The sequence below is a fragment of the Mirounga angustirostris genome, unplaced genomic scaffold, assembly GCF_029215605.1.
Source record: "Mirounga angustirostris isolate CCGP_5_RB_7025 unplaced genomic scaffold, mMirAng1.0.hap1 SCAF_1, whole genome shotgun sequence".
Lineage (NCBI taxonomy): Eukaryota > Metazoa > Chordata > Mammalia > Carnivora > Phocidae > Mirounga > Mirounga angustirostris.
Genome location: NW_026991709.1, coordinates 213217259 through 213235350, shown reverse-complemented (window position 1 = coordinate 213235350; position 18092 = coordinate 213217259). Strand labels below are relative to the sequence as shown.

General features: G+C 63.8%; 1 protein-coding gene across 5 annotated transcripts in view; it reads right to left on the bottom strand.

Annotated features, from left to right (window-relative positions):
* Positions 1 to 18092, bottom strand: part of PIP5K1C (phosphatidylinositol-4-phosphate 5-kinase type 1 gamma) — a 50711-nt gene that overhangs the window by 15822 nt on the left and 16797 nt on the right. For all 5 annotated transcript variants that reach the window (XR_010406224.1, XM_045863335.3, XM_045863333.3 and 2 more), the window contains exons 2-9: positions 12225 to 12256; positions 10647 to 10739; positions 9422 to 9552; positions 8599 to 8716; positions 5488 to 5640; positions 3906 to 4205; positions 3087 to 3292; positions 1339 to 1422 (exon numbers count right to left, since the gene is read on the bottom strand). Coding sequence is in view for 4 of the 5 variants with exons in the window: in XM_045863335.3 (XP_045719291.1) it covers positions 1339 to 1422; positions 3087 to 3292; positions 3906 to 4205; positions 5488 to 5640; positions 8599 to 8716; positions 9422 to 9552; positions 10647 to 10739; positions 12225 to 12256 (1117 nt within the window). In the remaining variant the exon portion in view is untranslated. The remainder of the gene's footprint in view (positions 1 to 1338; positions 1423 to 3086; positions 3293 to 3905; positions 4206 to 5487; positions 5641 to 8598; positions 8717 to 9421; positions 9553 to 10646; positions 10740 to 12224; positions 12257 to 18092) is intronic.

Below are 18092 nucleotides of genomic sequence, written 5' to 3'. Positions count from 1 at the left end.
AACTGAGGCTACCTGCTGCACCAGCCAGAGGCCACCTCCCTCTTCCTGTCCCCTTTGTCCCCCTCCCGGCCTGCTGGCAGCTCTACCACGGCTACTCTTGGAGAGGAACTGAAAAGGCCACGGTGCTTGACCCCTGTGGGGGCTCACGGCCAGCACCTCCCAGAGTACATCCTTCCCCTGTTGTCATGGCCTAAGCTGAGCCCTGGTCCTCTCAACTGGAATTACTGCCCAGCACTGTGGCTCTAACTAGGCCCTTGCACACCTGGATTGGGGACAATGGTGCCTCCTCCAGGCAGCCTTCCTGGACACCCCCTAGTCCGCAGTGGGGGAGGGTCCTCTCCTCAGCACACACCCGCTTATGACACCCCCAGCCCCTGGATGAGCTTGTCGTTGCCTGATACGTGCTGGCCCACCCTCCTTGCCTCGGCTTAGTCTCTGCAGAAACCCTGGTTCGCTGTTTCAAAGGCTTCTTATCCTGCTTTAAATCAAGAGGGACATCCCTGTAGCAGAGGTTTGCCCTCAGGTAGGGAAACAGGCTGCGAATATTAGCGTCTGATGAGCAGGAGCTGAGTTTTGTATTTGGGAAAGAAAGACACGCAAGAAGAAATCACCCAGTGCCCAGTGGGCTTCCTGAGAGGGTAGACGGGAAGTGGGGACCGCCATGCCCACAGTGCCCTCTCCGTCCTGTCCGGATCGTGCATGAGGAACATACAGGACTCTCAGGACAAAACACTAACGATTAAGACACGCTCACTGCCGAAACCTCGTAAAGGACAAGCATGGGCACCAGGGTTGCCGACACCGCAGCTCTAAGCTGCGGGTAAGGCCTGAGTATCTGTTCCTTGGGCTCTGCCACACTCGAGACCACACAACACATGGCTCCAGCCACGAGCGTTTATTCCTGCCCACCGGATGAGCTGTCCAGGGATGTCATGCCTCCTGGCCATGGGGTGCTTCTGTCTTGCTCTGTTTAGCCCAGCGCTTGGCACACAGTAGGTGCTCAACAGACTGGGCCGGATGGAAGATGAGCTGGCGACACCGCGCCCACCCCCAAGCCCCAGGCCAGCCTCAGCCTCTGTCCGACGGGAGCTCTCACCATGTTCCTAGCACAAATCCTGATGAAGGTGGCGTCACCAGGTTGGGGACCAAATGCCTCCCTTTAGGGCCGGGCAGCCAGTTGGGAGCCTTTGGCGGGGGGGACAGGGGGGCTGGGACTAAGGGAGTCTTGACAGCAGAGGGCACACTGCTGCTGTGAGCACGGGGGTGCGTCTGGGGAGGGGGGAGGCGGGCGGGGGGAGATGGGGGAGGAGAGGAGAGGGAGGCGGGGCGGGCTCCCACCTGTAGGACTGCAGAATATCAATGATGCCGATATGCAGCAGCAGACGCTCCCCTCGGCCGTTCACGGCGGGAATCCCGCCCATCCTGGGGAGAGAGGGGGCGAGCGCCTTCAGCGCCCCACCAGCAGCGCCCCACGACTGCCCTGCCAGGAGCCCCCGCCCACATGCTCCCTGCAGGTGGCGGCGCGGCTGGGACCGGGCCGCTCTCCACTCCTCTTGGGCACTCCACTCGAAGCCGGAGGCGGCCGAAGGGCCCAGCACCCACATGCCCCCATGCACGCCCATGCACACGCTCAGCCCGGGCAGGGCCACCAGGGCTTCTGGGTGCCGTCTGGGGAGTTAGTGGCTTCACTCGGCCCCAGGCCCACCCGTGCCCAGCCCAGCACAGTTAGTGAGGTCACACAAGGCAGTGACTGTCCTCAGGTCACCAACGACCCCAGAGCCGCCAGGCCCAGGCCCCCGCAGGCTCTGCTCACAGCACTCACGGCACTCAGGTGCTGGGCTCACCTGCGCACCCCGCCATCCCCTGCCAGGCCCCGCGCGGACCCTACAAACACCAAGACGGTGGGAGGTCGGGCCAGCCGCACCAGGCCTTTGCGGCTCCCGCGTCTGCCTGGTGGAGGCTGGGGCTGCTCCTTCCCTGGCCCCCGCAGCTGCTGGCCTCGTGTGGTGGCCAGGCCAGGGGCAAGCCTCGGCCTCACCAGCTGGCCGTGCACCCAGGACAGCTGCTTCCACCTCTGAGCCCATTTCCCCAGCGGATGAGGGGAGGTCATTACCCCCCCCCCCCAGCCACCTCTCCCCGCCGTCCTGCTTCCCAACAGGTCAGTGTGTGGTGACAAGAAGTCAATCTCGGGCGCCTGGGTGGCTCAGTTGGTTAAGCGACTGCCTTCAGCTCAGGTCATGATCCTGGAGTCCCGGAATCGAGTCCCGCATCAGGCTCCCTGCTCGGCAGGGAGTCTGCTTCTCCCTCTGACCCTCCCCCCTCTCATGTGCTTTCTCTCTCTCTCTCATTCTCTCTCTCTCAAATAAACAAACAAAATCTTAAAAAAAAAAAAAGTCAATCTCGGCACAGTTCCCACCGGACTGCCTTCTACAAGCACTGGACAATGTCCGGGGACATTTGTGGTCCTCACGACTGGGGGGTCTCCTGGCATCGAGTGGGTGGGGGCCAGGGATGCTGCTCGGCCCCCCAGGGCCCAGGACGCCCCCACAGAGAACAACCCGGCCTGGTGTCCGCAGTGCAGGGAGGGTGGGAGGGGGCGCCCCATGAGTCTGTCTCCCCACCAAACTTCGAGCCCCCGCGGCAGGACGGGTCAGCCCGCTGTCTCTGAGCCTAGGACCCCGTCCTCCATCACGGCAGCCTGTTCTCCCGGGGGCTCTGGGTCCGGCACCACCACCACCTTCAGCACCTTTCCGGCTTCGCTGCGGATGGTGGTGCCTGAGCCCGTCTGGGGCTCCAGTGGGAGGAGCGAACACCTGCGTTTCCCACACAGATGGCCAACGGCCTCAATCCGCTGGCAGATTAATCCAGAAGGCCCTGGTCATCACACACGAGCCGGGATTCTGTGTGTCCACCCGTGTGACCCTCGTGGGGTCTGGCGGGCAGGCGCTACCACTCTAGTGCAAACCAGGAAGCGGCCGCAGATGGTCTCCTGCCCTCCTGGCCAAACCCCCAGCCCCGCCTGCCTCACACCTGGCAAGGGATACGGACGGACAAGCCGGAAGCCCCACTGGCCCCGTGCCACCTACGTGTCATCCGACTCGATGGCCTCCCCGCGTGCAGCCCCGCCCTGGATGGACTCCATGGCCGTGGAGTAGAGCGCCTTCTGCCCTAGCGGCCGCTTCTCGTCCGCGGTGCTCTGGGCGCCCTCGGCCTGCCGCTCGCGCTCCTGCTGGTCGATGTTGTGCACGCCCAGGAGCAGGCTGTAGTCCATGATCTTGAAGCTCTCCAGCACCTGCCAGAGGTGGGGCCAAGAGATCACGCTCTCCGTCCCCCTTCTCACACCCAGCCCGGTGCGCCCCCAAGCTGCATCTGGGTCTGTGCCCACTCAGTCCCCACAGCCCCACGGGGGCCTGTCCTAACCCCCGTTTCACACGTGGTCAGGAGACCAAGGGGCTGGGGCTGGGACAGGGCGTTTCCTTCCTCCCAACAGAGCTCCTGCCTGCCTGGCGACAGCTGGGGAGCCCAGGACCCCTCCTGGCCCCAAGGGCTCTGACACCTGGGCTCAGGGAAGCAGGTCCTGAGAGGTCTGGGGGAGGCCTGGGAGCCAGGGGTGGTGGGCCGAAGGACCAGAGGATGGAGCAGAGAGCTCTGGAAGGCCTGGGATGCCCCTCATCTCCAGAGGAGCAGGCACGACACCCCCCAGGCTGCAGGGGTGGGGGAGACGACAAGGACACGCCGACAAGATGGGCCATGGATCTGGAGCTCACACGGCGCTCGCTTCCTCCAGTGTCCCCGTGTTACAGAGGGGATGACGGAGGCTCAGAGGGACGAGGGCCCCTGGGCCCCCCGCACTCGGCCCCGGGCCCTCCTGTGCACGGGGGTCGGCGTGGGCACCACGGCCTCACCAGGCAGTCCCTCTGCAGCGTCTTGACGAGCGCAGAGAAGGTGTCTGCGTCGAGCAGAAGCCCCTCGGGCATGTCCTGGATGAAGTCCAGGTCCTTGTAGGTGGGGATGCTCTTCTCCTTCTCCTTCTTGCTGGCCCGCCGCTTGTACGTGGAGCCCTTGAGGTCGAACTTGAGGTGCATCTTGACGACGCGCGGCAGGATATTGTTCATGACCACCACGCGGATGTTCTTGCCGCCTGACTGCACGCAGTACAGCCCGTAGAACTTGGGCAACAGCGTCCTCGGGTTCTGGTTGAGGTTCTGGGGGGCGGGGGAGGGGACAGGGTCAGAGGAGTGGCCACTGCGGCCACCACGCTCTGCCCAGGAGCCGCCCTCGGGAAGCCCTCCCTGACCACCTCCCTCCCGGGCCGGCCCTCACTCTGCCCTCCCAGCATCCTGATGTGAGCCGGGATCTGTCTCCCCCGAGATGAGATGCTCCAGGAGGTCCACGGTGAGGTGTCAGGGCCAGACCAGCTGTCCACCTACCCGCCCTGGGGTGACATGGGGGCCCGGCCTCCAGACACCGTCCAGGGCAAGGACCAGCAAACTCTGGCTGGAAGGCCAAGTGCAACCACTTGCTTGTTTTCATGCAGCCGGCCGCAAACTAAGAACGGCTTTACGTTATGAAAACGGGGGGAAAAAGCAGAAAACTAGCATCTTGTGACACATAAGGATTCGTGAAGTTCGCATTTCAGTGTCAGTGAGTGAAGGGTCCCTGGCGCTGGGCCACGCCTGCCCTCTCCCTCGAGGCCCGCGGGGGCCTTCCTGCTGCAACAGCAGGGCTGAGCTGGGCAGGGAGAGGCTGCCGACCACCGACCCAGGGGAGCCGGGGGCCCACCCAAGCATCATGCGCTAGGATGAGACGCCCCAAGTGCAGATGGGTCACGATCCATGCAGAGCTGCCCAGAAATGCCCCGCCCACCCCCGCCAGTGCCAGGTCAGGCTCAGCAGGGCAGGTGGGCACTCAGGTGGAGTCCACCCCCGTCAGTGCCAGCAGCAGGACCCTGGCTGGCTGGGGGACGGAAGTGTGAGGCTCCCGCGTCCACCTCCGCCCAGGAGTCTGTCGTGCCCTTTCAAGTGGTGAGTCACATGGGGAACGGGAAGATCCCCACGCCAGCTGGTGGCCCGGCCCCCCTCCCCCACGCCTGAGTCACCAGCTACCAAGACACGAGCCCACGAGACACGATTTCTGGGATCCGTGACTCAGGGGTGTTGGCGGGGGCAGGGATGGGCAGGGAGGATGGAGCGGGTGCCCAGCCCCCCAGGCCCCCACGCCCCACCCCGCCCGGGGAAGGCCACTCGGGCCCAGATGGCCATTCCTGCCTGCCGTGTGCAGAGGGCACCACGTGAGGGGCACCCTGAGGGTGAGGTTCAGTGATCCAGCAAGGCTCTCCAGGGTGTGCCGGAGGCGGGGTGGTGCCCGGGGGCTCCTGCCCCTCCAGCCGAGCCCCGGAAGGGGAGGAGCTGGGGGAAGGGGAGGAGCTGGGGGCGGGGAGGACTGCGAGCCCCGGGAGGGGGCGCGCTGCAGGGAAGGGCCCCTCACCATGTAGTAGCCGGGCAGCAGCTTCTGCAGGAACTCGGCCTCCTTGTGCATCACTGTCTTGATGATGAACTCGTCGTCACTGGTGACGTAGAACAGGGAGCCGCTGGCGCCAGGGTTGGACAGCTCGATCAGTGGCTCGTTGCACAGCGAGTACTGGGGGGGCAGTGAGTGGGCAGGTGGGTCGCTGACACCCCACGGGCCCAGCAGCTAGTGGGCAACTCTGGAACAGGTCACTGTCAGCGTCCTTTTACAGATGAAGAAACAGGCTCAGAGAGGGAGACTGTCGTGCCCGAGGCCACACAGCACAGATTCGAACCCGGGCTAACCAGCAGCCTGGGTGCTGATCTCCTAGGGCCCAGTCCCTCTCCTGTTAGTAACAGACTCCCAGCTGTGTTGGGGCCCTGACACATCTGGCCACCGCTCCCTTCCCAACCCCCCCACAGCTAGGTGAGGTCACAACAGTCAACTCTGGCTCCCGAGCCGTCTACAGAAGCTTCTGTCTCCCTAAATAGGTGACAAAAGCTGGTGCCCCTTGAGTTTGTGCCCTTCTCTCCATCCCATGTCTTTCCACCTGGAACGATGATGTAAGAGCTGGAACCCCAATCGCTATTCTGGGCCAGAAGGTGACCTTTAGTACGGAGGCCACGCACCAGAACAGCAGAGAGAGGGGGACCTCCGTCTCGGGGGAGCAGCCCCCACCCTGGCACCTGGCACCCCCACCTCTCTTCCCATTGAGCTCTGCTTCACCTCCGTGCTTGCTACCCAGCAGCCCCACACGCCCTCCCCACCGACAGACGGGACCTTCTGTGGATGCAGGGATTTCTATGGGTTTTGTTCACGGAGGGTCCCAGCACCTCGGACAGTGCCCAGCCTAGCGTGGAAAGCTAGGCCCTGCAGGGTGCTCTCCCCAGGCCTTTTCAGCTAGCAAGCCAGCGAAGTGCTTTTCAGGACTAAGGCTGTCTGCGTTGGGTTTCTGTCCCCTGCAGCCCCCAGAGTCCTGAGTACCACTGGTATACAGCATGGATGAGGCCACAGCATGTCCCCCACTGGACTGAGGGTGCCAGCCCGCCACACGGTAAGTGCTGAGCAAATGTTTGCTGAATGACCCTGTGGGTTGCTGAAGTGTAACACAGGGGCTGGCAGGTGGCAGGGGAGGGGGAACACAGGTGAGGGGCAGGGATGCCCCCTCTCCCGTGGGTGCCACGAGGGCTGCCCACCCACAGCCACGAGCCACCAATACCCACGGAAACACAGAGGCCCACGCCCAGGCTGCCCGTGCTCTCCCTCCTCACCTCCCGCCTGCTCCTAGGACAGCAGCAAGGGGCGGGCAGGGACCCCGTGGGGGCCGGGGCCCATGGCCTCCAGAGCCCACAGCTACCCCCCCCAGCACTACAGCTGAGCCCAGCTAGCAGGAGAGGGGGAGAGTGCGGAGAGAAACGAGCGGTGGACGGGGAGTGTGTGGCTTTGTACAAAAGAAGTCTATGAGCAGAGAATGTCCCAGAACCACATGGCTAACAGCAGCTGCCCTCACGTATGGGGTCAGGCCTCACGGGGCCCGGGCTGCCAAGGGAGAAGCAGTGACATGCACAGACCTCCCGGCCGGGTGACCAGCCGCCGGGGTGGGGTCACCGGCAGACAACCCCAGGTGTGCCCCTTCTTCCTCAGAGCCCAGGGGGGCACATGTGGTCTGAGGTCAACTGACTGCAGCCCCCACCCTACCCGTGCCCCCCCCCAGAACCCCCCCACTGCCAAGCTGAAGCTAACACAGGACAGCCCAGGGCCCTCACAAACAGGGACAGTGGGCGCGCCCCCACAAAACTCAGGACCAGGGAAGTCTCTGGAGGCCAAGGCGGTGCCCCTGGCCCCCCAGGGACCCCTGGGGAAGAAAGAGGAACCCCGAGGGGGCAGAGCTGACAAGCGGGGACAATCCAGCCGCGTCCGAGTTCCCCAGCCCTGCCACGGGAGGGCCTCTCGGTTCCGGGGGGCCTCGTCACCCTGCCATGGCATCAAGGAGGGTCTTAAGAGGACAGAGGACACCTGCTGAGCACCCACTCGAGGCCGAGACAGGACCTCGGCCATCTCCGTGTGTCCACTCTGGGGCCAGCACACGCCAGCTAAGGGACCTGAGGCCATATCGCCACTGCTTCGGCTAATACCACAGGCGTCCATTCTTCCCACGAGACCTAAAATCGAGGTCTCCCCAGGGTTGTTTCCACTCTAGAACCATCAGGCTGTCCTCACTCCGATAAGGTTGCAGGACCCCAGGGAAGGTCAGAGAGGGAAGCCGTGAAGCCCGCCACAGATGCTGTGGTCAGAGGACCTGGCCTTGGCCTTGGCAAGGGGCACCCGGACAGCTGGAGAACCCCTGGCCGGAGCGAGAGCTACTTCCCTGTGGAAGGACACGGCCACGGCTGAGGGCACAGGGCTCCGTGGACCAAGTGGGCGCGCGCAGCCGGACCTCCCAGCACACAGGGAAACGAGTCACTGCGGGTGAGAATTAGCAGGAGCACGGCCCCAGGGACGGCAGACGGTGGCGGGGTCGGGTGGAATAGATCCGCCGGCTACGGACGTGCTCTCGTGCAAGGGCTAAGCCTTCCCGAATACAAAGTCGCCAAACAGCCACCAGACCACCCGGAAGTGCAGACCGATCCCCGTCTGCCCACGCGCTCTAACTCTCAGGACCCCACTCATGCGCTGTGAGATCAGAGGGTAGGCCTAGGTTTTGATTTTTCTGATTTGAGAGACTAAGACTCCACCAGAGGGGAGAACTGGAGGGGACGCGCTGAGCTGGTCCCCACGACCCACCTCCCCTCGCATGGAGGCGGGACCTGTGATGTGGCAGAGGTGACAGGACAGTCCTCTCATTCACGCTCCGAGGAAGAGCCCCCGGGCAAGGAACAGGGTCCCGCCAATGACATGGGCTCGGAAGCTGACCATCCCCCGGGCTGGTCCCCGAGGGTCCGGCCCCAGCCCACCCTCCACCACCACGCTGGGCAAAGAAGCCGGCCGAGTGGCCCCCAAATTCCCGACCCACAGAAACCACGAGGAAGCAGACACACGTGTCTCTGGCAACTTGACCCGCGGCACTAGCCGACCGACCACGGCTCTTACCAAGTAATCATCCGGCCGGATCCCGAAGAGCTCCCGGAAGTAGCGGAAGGCGACGGGGGCGTAGGTCTTGAACCTGAAGTCCTGGAAGTGGTGGGCGGGGGTGAGGTTGCTGCCTTCGCTGTGGAGCAGGGAGGGAGGGAGGCCGGTGAGGGACGGCGACTCTGGGCGCCTCTCCCACTCCCCGCGGCCCCCAGCGGCACAACCTGCCCAGGGCAGCGCCCAGCAGCTGAGCTCCCAGGCCGTCCCTCGGTGGGCAACCCCTGGGCTCTCCGGGGCCAAAGGGCGTGGCCGGTCTCGGGTGTGTCCCAACGTCCACTCCCGCCTCTCTGGCAGCTAGGTGTGGTCACGTGACTGCTCAGCCAATGAGCCACGGGCAGGGCAGAAACAACACACGTCATTTCCAGGTCCTGCCCTTAGCGGTCCTGTGCTCCCCTTCTCCTTTCCCTCCTGCGGGTGGAACGCAGATGTGATGGCAGGATCCCAGGCAGCCACCTGACAGCACTGGCTGGATGAGCTGCACATGAGGATGGCGGAGCCACTAGAAGGAACATGGGACCCCCAACACCAGGGAGCTGCCTCACTGGATTGCCAAGCAGTGCTCTTCACGTGAGAGAAAAAGAAACTTTACGTTTTCTTAAAATTGCTGTTATACTACATCTATCTGATTCGGCAAACAACCAATAGCGTGACTGATACGAGGTAAGACCTCCAAGCCAACATGGCAGGAGAGGCCTGTGCCATTTCCAGCAGAGAAGGGAACTCGGAGAACAGCAAGGCTGTCGGGCACCCAACAGCAGCTCCGTGGCACAGGGCCTGGGCCTACCTGGGGAAGAAGATGCTCTCCACGACGTAGAAGTCTTGCATGAGCACGTCACGCTCTGGCTTGGAGCTCAGATTGCCCACAGTGTAGCCGATACCCAGCTGAATGGCCCCCTTCAGGGTGGAGGAGGTGGTCTGCGGGAAAACCCAGCTGCATCAAGACCCTTGGCCCCCAGGGTGACAGGCAAAAGGAGAAGCCCCCCAGGGCAGGAGGTCGGGGCACATGTCCAGCCTGCAGCTTGACCCTGTGACCCGTCAACATCACAGGGCTCCGGGGTGCCTGCCCAGTACTTGTCACAGACCTGTTGGCCTCTGGTTTGTCACTGAGCTCACACAACCACACAGCAAGGAAGTGGCCTGAGACTCCAACCCCACCTTGTGCAGTCCCCAGGCCTGTTTTCCATCAAGGTTCTAGAAGGTTCCAACTTCTCAAAACTGTCCCGACTCAGCTGGGGTCTGTCTACTGTCAGGATTTTCTTTGGGGGGGGGGGCACATAAATTTGCATAATGACACCTGAACTTCATTTCTGTAACCCCAGGTTCCTTCTACCCACTCTCCCGGTGATTTGCATTGTCACACTGGGCGGGCGACACCGCTGCTCCGTGCCTCAGTTTCCCCACCCATAGTTGGGCATGGAGATGGCGGTACCGGCCATCCTGGGGCTGCCAGGCATCATATGGCCTAAGCTGCCTGGGCTGAAGCCTGCCCCCGTTTAAGAAGGAGAGGATGGGAGTGACAGCGAATGGGGACGGGGCGTAATTCTGGGCTCATGGACATATTCTAAAACTGACCGTGGGGATAGCTGGACATACTGTGAACACGCTAGGAACCACCTAACTTGGAAAGGATGAATTACACGGTGCACCCATGACCTCTCAGCCAGCTGCTACGTTAGGAAGTGCTCCCCACACAGTGCCTGGCCTGGCCTCATTCGGGCTTCCCATCAGCTCAGCCCCGCTTTCCAAAGGAAGGAAGGAGAACTGCATCTCCCTGTTCCTCCCAGGAGCCAGCAAGGCTGGAGGAGCCGGGGCTCGGCCAGGGGTGCCGGGGACGCCTGTGATGTCCGCGACAGGCGTCCAGGACCTCGCTGGGACTGGGGGCCTGCATGGAGGGGCCTGTCCTGAGAGCATCTGCCTCCAGCCAACCACAGACACAGAGCATGCCCGAGCCTGTGGGGGCCCAGGACGGCTGGAAGCCCCACCCCAGCCAGCTAAGGGCAGAAGAGAACCTTCTTGTAGGTGGTTTCGCCAGAGGCGTCCACGCCCCGATGACCCAACTTCTTCCCGTGGCCAGGACCCGGCTGTCCAGTCATCAACGGGGCCTGCAGAGAAGGAAGCAGGAAGCACTGAAAATCAGCAAGGAGGCACCGCTGGCCCAGAGTTCTCTGGAAATCCTGACCAGACGGGCTGAGTCACAGTGTCGTGACAAGGCACGTGGGGCAGAGGCGGGCTCCAGGGCAGAGCAGGTGGCCTGTCACCCGCAGGGGCCACACGGTCCAACCCTGCACATCCAGAAGGGCCCACACCCTTCTTCTGGCTCCTCGAGGAAAGCAGGGAGGTCGGCACTTACAGCCCTCCTGTGTGCATGGGGAGCAGGACCCTAGTTTCAGGGGGCTCCCCTGGCACGGCTGACACTGGGCTGGGTCATTCCCTATGGCCCCCACCCCTCGGCGCAGCCTTCCCCGTCATGACAACCACAGATGTCCCCAGACATCACACAGTGTCCCCTTGGGCGGAGTCGCCGGCTGAGACCCCTGGGCTGGAATGACTGTGAACTGAGGGGAGAGGTCCCCCTGGCCTGGGTCCTCCAGGGGGACAGCCACGGCAGGCGTGACAAACTTGTGTGAGGAAGTGGCGGAAGGGGCCCCGGCTCGAGGCCCAGGCCGGCCAGCAGAGGGAGCTGGTGCCCCTCCCAGGGCCAGACTGTCCCAGACATTCAAACATCTCCCGCACACCCGCCACCATCCACAGAGTCCGTGCAGCCCTTCCAGCCTCCAGCTGAGGGTGCTCAGACCAGCCAGACCCACACGGCCTCACTGCCCCACGCAGGGGTCCGGGCAGCCCTCCAATGCCCCACCAGCCCTCTCCCCTCAGCTCGGCTGCCGTGCGTTCTGCACACTGGCCACCAGGGGGCGGGCTCTCCCCAGCAATCAGAAGGCACCACCCCTGCTCCGCACCCCTCGCTGACTCCCCACTGCCGTGTGGCCGGACACCCTCCAGGAAAGCCCTCCCCACAAGGGCCCCACGTGGTGGTGGCATCCAGGGCACACGCACGCCTTGGGCCGGGCGGCCAGCGCAGGCACAGGGACGCCACACCTGGGCTCCTGGAACGCGGGGCTCACAGACACGCTCCCGCAGACCCTTTCAGGACCAGGGACAGTGCCGACCCCCACCTGCGCTACCGGAGCGAGCGGGAGGGCAGCCCGGGGCCCACACGGGGTGTGGAGGCGCAGCACGAGGGCCCCCCCCTCCCGGGGAAGCTCTCTGGAACACGATGGGCAGACATGGGCAGGTGTGTGGGGACCCGGGGTGCTGCACGAAGGTGCTACTCATCACGCACTGGGCACTGCCCTGCGGCAGCATCTGACCCGGTCCCCCTCCTCCTGGGAACTCCCCAGGGACCCACACTTGCCTGGCTTCCGTCCCACCTCTCCGGCCCCTCAGTCTCCTGTCCCTCTGTCCCTCGCTGTCCAGGCCGGTCCTTGCTCTTCCCACCCGCTCCCCTCCCTGAAACTCAGGATGCCGGCAGGACTGAGGGAGGGGCCCAGGGAGGCACAGTGAGCTGCCCAGAGCCATAGGACACTCACCTCCGTCGGGACCATCTTCTTCTGGGCCAAGCCTGCAGGAGAGAAGGGAGAGGCTTCAGCCTGGAGACGGGGCAGCCCACCCTGCCTTCGCTGCACGCAGGTGCCTGCGACCTCACTCAGCTCCCTGCGCCCCTACGGAGGGACTTGAGGACCCGGGGTGGGAAGTGGGCAAGGATGCTGACCCACCACTGACCCCAAAGACGTCAGGTCCCCAGCGGCAAACGACTGACTGAATTGACAAAGTGCCGTCTACGCCCGCGGGAGGGAGCAGGGCTTAACCAGGAGATGCTCAGGCCGAGGGGAAATCAGGCAACGCATGGGGTCAGTGGGAAGGGGCCAGGTGCCCGGGGCTGGAGCCACGACTCCCTGGCTCCTGTCCACACAGTCCCCAGGGAGAGCTGCTCACCATGGAAAGAGGCTCACAGTGAGGGAGCAGGTGGTTTTTGTCTCTCAGGATCCTTCCCTCCAATCCCAGCTCCCCATGAGAAGGCCAACCACTGACTGACCTCTCTGAGCCTTAGCATCCTCACCCGGAACGCAGGCTTCTGCTGTGGATTATCTGTCCAATGAGTGTGGACGGCAGATATGCCCTGCCCCCTGCAGAAGACGGGCTTTGCAGGGGTGGGCAAGTCAAGGCCCCCGAGGAGGGGGTGACCCTGGGTTCCCAGGGGCCCGGCGTCCTCACGAGGCCCGAACGAGAGGGAGGCAGAGGGTGGGAGTCCCAGAGATGGGCGGACCCCGCGCTGCTGGTGGTGAGGATGGAGGAGGGGCCGCGGGCCAGGAAGAAGCCAGAGCCGGGTCTCCCGGGGGCCCCGGGGGGACCAGCCCTGCCTGCGCCAGGGTTTATAGCCCAGTGAGACCCATTTTAGGCTTGTGCCCGCCAGTGTGTGCTAACAAACGTGTGTGGTTTCAGGCGGAGCTGTGGTGCTCCGTCACAGATGTAACAAGCCCATACACTGGGGTCTACCATGCGTCAGGCTGGCGGGAAGACAGGCGAGACCAGGGCAGACACGGCCTTCACCCTCAAGGGCTCACAGTCGGGGTGGGGGCCAGAGAAGGGCCTGCACAGGGGAGTGGGTGCCAGGAGGATGACCTGGGGGAGGGGTCAGGGTCAGGAGGTGGGACCCAGGGAGGTGGGAGTCCTGGAGGGCTGTGGGCAGAGGTGGGCCAACCTGACTCGACTGTTCACAGGCGCCCTCTGGTGGCCGCTGCGGGGAGGACGGATGGGGGAGGGGTAGTGAAGGCCGCAGCCTGGGACGAGGGTGGAGGGGACAGTTCTGGTGGTTCTGGTCCCGGTGGGAGATGATGGGCTGGACCAGGTGGAGGCAGAGGAGGGAGAGGGGTGGGCAGATTCCGGAGAGGTCTGAAGTTAGGACAGGTGCCTAGGACAGCTAGAGGCTCTGCTCACTGGAGGCAAAATGAAGAAGGGAGTCAAGAATGACTAAGGATCCTGACCGGAACAATTAACAGAGGACAGAGTGGCCTCAGCCGAGATCAGCGACAAGGCAGGAGCAGGTGTGGGGACAGTCGGGTGCAGCGTGGTCGAGCTGAGTGTGAGATGCCTGGGAGCCCCCCGCAAAGAGACCTCCAGGATCAGCTGGACCCCCAAGTCTGGAGCTCAGGGGAGGGCCCATCTGGAGACAGGACTGTGGGCGTCGTCCTGCCATAGACGGGCGGGGGGTAAGAGTGGACAAGGCTGCCCGGGAAGGGAGCGGCTGGGGAGGGAAGAGGCCCGAGGATCCAGCCTGGGCATCGGGGGAGGCACCACGGGGCCGGGGGAGTGGGAGTCCCAGGTGAGGGTCCGGGTTCCGTCTCAGCCCAGCAGAGGAGGGACCTGCTCCACTTCTAACACCAGATAGGGCCAGAGGCTGGGACTGGGGAGTGACTGCTAATGGGAATGGGGTTTCCTTTAGGGAGATGAGAATGTTCTAGAATCAGTGTGGTCATGTGCACCACATTGTGAATACATGAAAAACTAAATTGTAAGCTTAAAATTGTGAATTATGGTGTATGAATCATACTTATGGAAAAAACGAACCCAAGAGGACTGTGAGCCGTGGGTAAGGCTGGGGTCGGCAGGGTGGGGGACGGGTGTCCTCTTTCAGCCGTAACCACCACTGCCCTGTGCCTCAGCCAGATGCCGGCGATGGTGCAGGCAGGGAAACGGGCTGGGTGGGTGACTGGCCGATGCCAGGGTCATGGCCGCAGGGCCCACCAGAGGACACCCCAGCCAGAGGTCAGAGCCAACACTGGTCACTTGCCCAAGGCCCTAGGCGCCCACCCACAGACGGGTGTGGGTGTGGGACCTCCCAACCTGGGCGCCCTGGCCTCAGGGATGAACCTGGGCCCATCCTGAGGCTTGGTCTGAGCAAGCAGGTAGCAGAAGATGCTGGGAAGCTGACATAACATTTGTTGGTTTTACGTCTGGGGTGTGGGAGGAGGAAGAAGAGAGAAGGAAAGAGGCCGGCGGTAGAGTAGACAGAACATTCTAGACTTGGCTTGGGGGCCCCTGGCATTCCCCTTCCTGGCCAGCCTGGGGCCGCTGGACCCGAAGCCCACCCAACCGTGCCTACCTGTGACCTCTGCAGCCCCCAGCCCTTCACCCTGGGGCTCTCTGCCCGAACAGGCCCAGCCCCGAGGTCCAGGCCTCCCCCCACAAACAGTTCCACCAGCTTCCCAGTTCTCCCAGCTTGTCGGGGGCAGCCTGGCGGCTCCCAGCCCCACTCACCCTGCGTGCTCGGGCCACACCAACACCAGCCTCTGATATGAGGTCCTGCCCGGGTCTGCCCTGCCCTGGGACCCCTCAAGGTCACCTGCTTCGTGCCCAGCATCCCTGCAACAGCCACACTCCTCCTGCCCAACTCACACGCTGGCTAATAAAAGGGAGAGATGCGTCCTCCCACCTGGAATACCCTGGGTTCCGTGCCAGAAGAGGCCGCGGCATGATGCCCGGGAGCGACCCCCTTGCTCCCTCAAACACCGTGGCCCTGGGCCCTCGAGGGCCTTCGTGCATCTTCAGAGGGTGAGGGCTGCTCAGGGCGGGTGGGCTGTGGAGGTCCCGTGGCCCTGCCCTATGCTCCCACCAGCCAGACCAGGCCCAAGGAGGCCACGCCACGACGAGCTCCTCCCAGCCCAAGACGTGACCCATTCTCTTCTGAATGAGCCACCCCATTTTTGAGGAAATTAAGTTTTAAAAATAGCCTGGGGAGGGAGAGAGTGTTTCACACTGGGCCAAGACCTGCCCCAGGCGGGGCACAGCTGTGCCAGCCGCTGGGCGGAAGGCAGGGGGTGGCCAGGGCCCAGACCGTTTGGGGTGAGGGGGGGCCATCCCCTGCCTCCCCTGCTCCCTGACCTCTGAGCTAGCCCCTGCAGCCCACCACTGTGTGACCTCAGGGAAGTCCCTTCACCTCTCTGAGCAGCTTTCCTCTGCTCTGTGCCCCTGTGGGTGACCAAAGCCAGGGCTCCAGAGCTGGGCTCCCCCTCCCTAGCCCACCACCCCGCACCACCATCGGACTGCTGCCCCACCCTGCAGACCCTGTCCTGTCCCTCCGGGCGGCAATGACACCAACATCTGTCCTACCCACGGGAGAGGGCCTCCTCCCTCAGGGCTGGACCTGCCCTTAGCAGGCACCTACCAGTGTTTGTTGACTGACTGATGGATGGACAGACAGACACCCTTTCCTCTCCCCTCTGCACGCATGTGAGCTTCAGCAGGAGCTGCTCCTCCACATTTGTTTGACATGGAAACTGAGGGAGGACGGGGCTCAGGAAGGACTGTGGGTCCCCAGGACCCAGGGAGGAGCCCTACCATCTGTCTTTCAGCAGAATCAGCCACCGTACCTTTACAATCCGTCCAAAATCTGCCCACTGCCCCCGGCCCTCTCGGCCCGTCACCTGGACCAGCACAGTCCCCTCCACCCTGGTCCCTGGTCCCGCCCTCACCCCAGTCCGTTCTTCCCGCAGTGGCCACCAGAGGGCGCCCGTGATCACCCCAGTCAGGTCCCGCCCTGCTCTGCCCATAGCCCTCCAGGACTCCCTCCTCCCTGGGGGAAAAGCCCAAGTCCTCCCTGAGGTCCCCAAGCCCTGCAGGACCTGCCCCTGTCCCCTATCTGCCCTCCCCTCCTCCCTCTCCCCTACTCTGCTCCAGCCACACAGGCTTCCTCGCTGTTCCTCCAACATGCCAAGCAGGGCCCTGCCCCAGGACCTTTGCACAGGTTGCCCCCCCCCAAAACACCACTCCCGAGACACTTGCAGGGTTTGCTAACTCGCTTCATCCAAGACCTGGCTCAAAGGTCACCCCCTCTTAGGTGTCCTCCAACCACTTCGCCCAAAACAGCCCCTCTGAGGTCACTCTCCTCACCTCCTTGGCCTTCTGGGTCTCCCAGGCACTCGGCAGCACCCGGTGCCTCCGTGTTATGTCTCTCCCACTACCGGGAGAGCAGGTCTGCTCAGTCACCCCCTGACAGACACCTTCAGGGCTCTCTGCGTGCAGAGACTCCCCACCGGACACGAGGGGCATGAGGCCTGTCAGCTCCATGCAGGGTGGGGCCCCTGCCCAGAGCAGGACTGCCTGGGGCCCAGGACGAGCGCCGGCTCCCCGTGACTCAGAGCCAACAAGAAAGCACTAGGCCATGGCAGACAGGGCCAGCAGCCCCGAGAAGCCAGGAAGTGGTGCTGAGGCCCAGCTGCACAAACTTCCCTGATCAGCTGGGATGCTCGCGCTGCCCTGGGCCTCCCGCGGCACAGGCCTCTGGGGCAGAGCCCTGCGGGCAGCCTGTGAAGACGCTGGGAACCCCTGGGGGGCAGTGCCAACCCTCAGCCCTGGTCAGCCTTGGCCCGCCAGGACGCTCAGGAGCCGCACCTGCAAATCCTCTCTCCAAACAGGAAGAAAGGCTCCCGTGGCCGAGTGAAGACGGCCGGTTCTCTGCGGCCACGTGACGCTCTGAGCTGCAGAGTGCCGCCGAGGGGACGCCGAGGGGACCGCAGGGCGCGGGCAAGGCTGGCAGCCTCCGATTCCGCCCTCCGGGAACCCTGAGCCCTGGGCTCCGGAGACAGGCGGGCAGTCCCCGGCTGAGGTGCGAGACCAGGGTGTGGGAGCCTCTTGGGTTTCCTGCCGCCTGCTGACCACGGCTGTGTGACTGACCCCAGGCGAAGCCGCAGAAGGACTGCCAGCCGAAGCCGAGCCAGGGGCAGAATCGCAAGCGAACACGCAGCCGTTTTCTCAAGCACCCAGCTCTGGGCGGTCTGTGACCAGTACAGCTGATGGAAGCAGGTACCATGGCGACATGTGGAGAGTGTTTCTAGAAGGAACGTAAGGATCTATTACCAGGGACTTCTTCGGGGACGGAGGAAGGAAATAGAGCTTTAACTCCTCTGTCCACCTTAAATTCCTTACTTTCAAAAAAGCACTAAATATATTCAAAGCCTGGATTATTCAATCATACAAATAATGAGGTGCAGACATGCGCTGCCCCGGGGACGGGCCCCGAGCCCACGACGCTCGGGGAGGGACCCGGACACGGAAGGCCACGCGGGGTGAGTCCACGTGGGTGACACGTCCAGAGCAGGCTCATCCGCGGACGGGGGGCTGGGGAGAAGGTGGGGAGTGGCCGTTGATGGGGGCGGGGACGCTCAGGGAGGGACCCGGACACGGAAGGCCACGCGGGGTGTGAGGCCACGTGGGTGACATGCCCAGAACAGGCTCATCCGCGGACGGGAAGGGGGCTCGGGGGGCGGGGGGCGGGGGAGAAGGTGGGGAGTGACCGCTGATGGGGGCGGGACGCTCAGGGAGGGACCCGGACACGGAAGGCCACGCGGGGTGTGAGTCCACGTGGGTGACACGCACAGAACAGGCTCATCCATGGACGG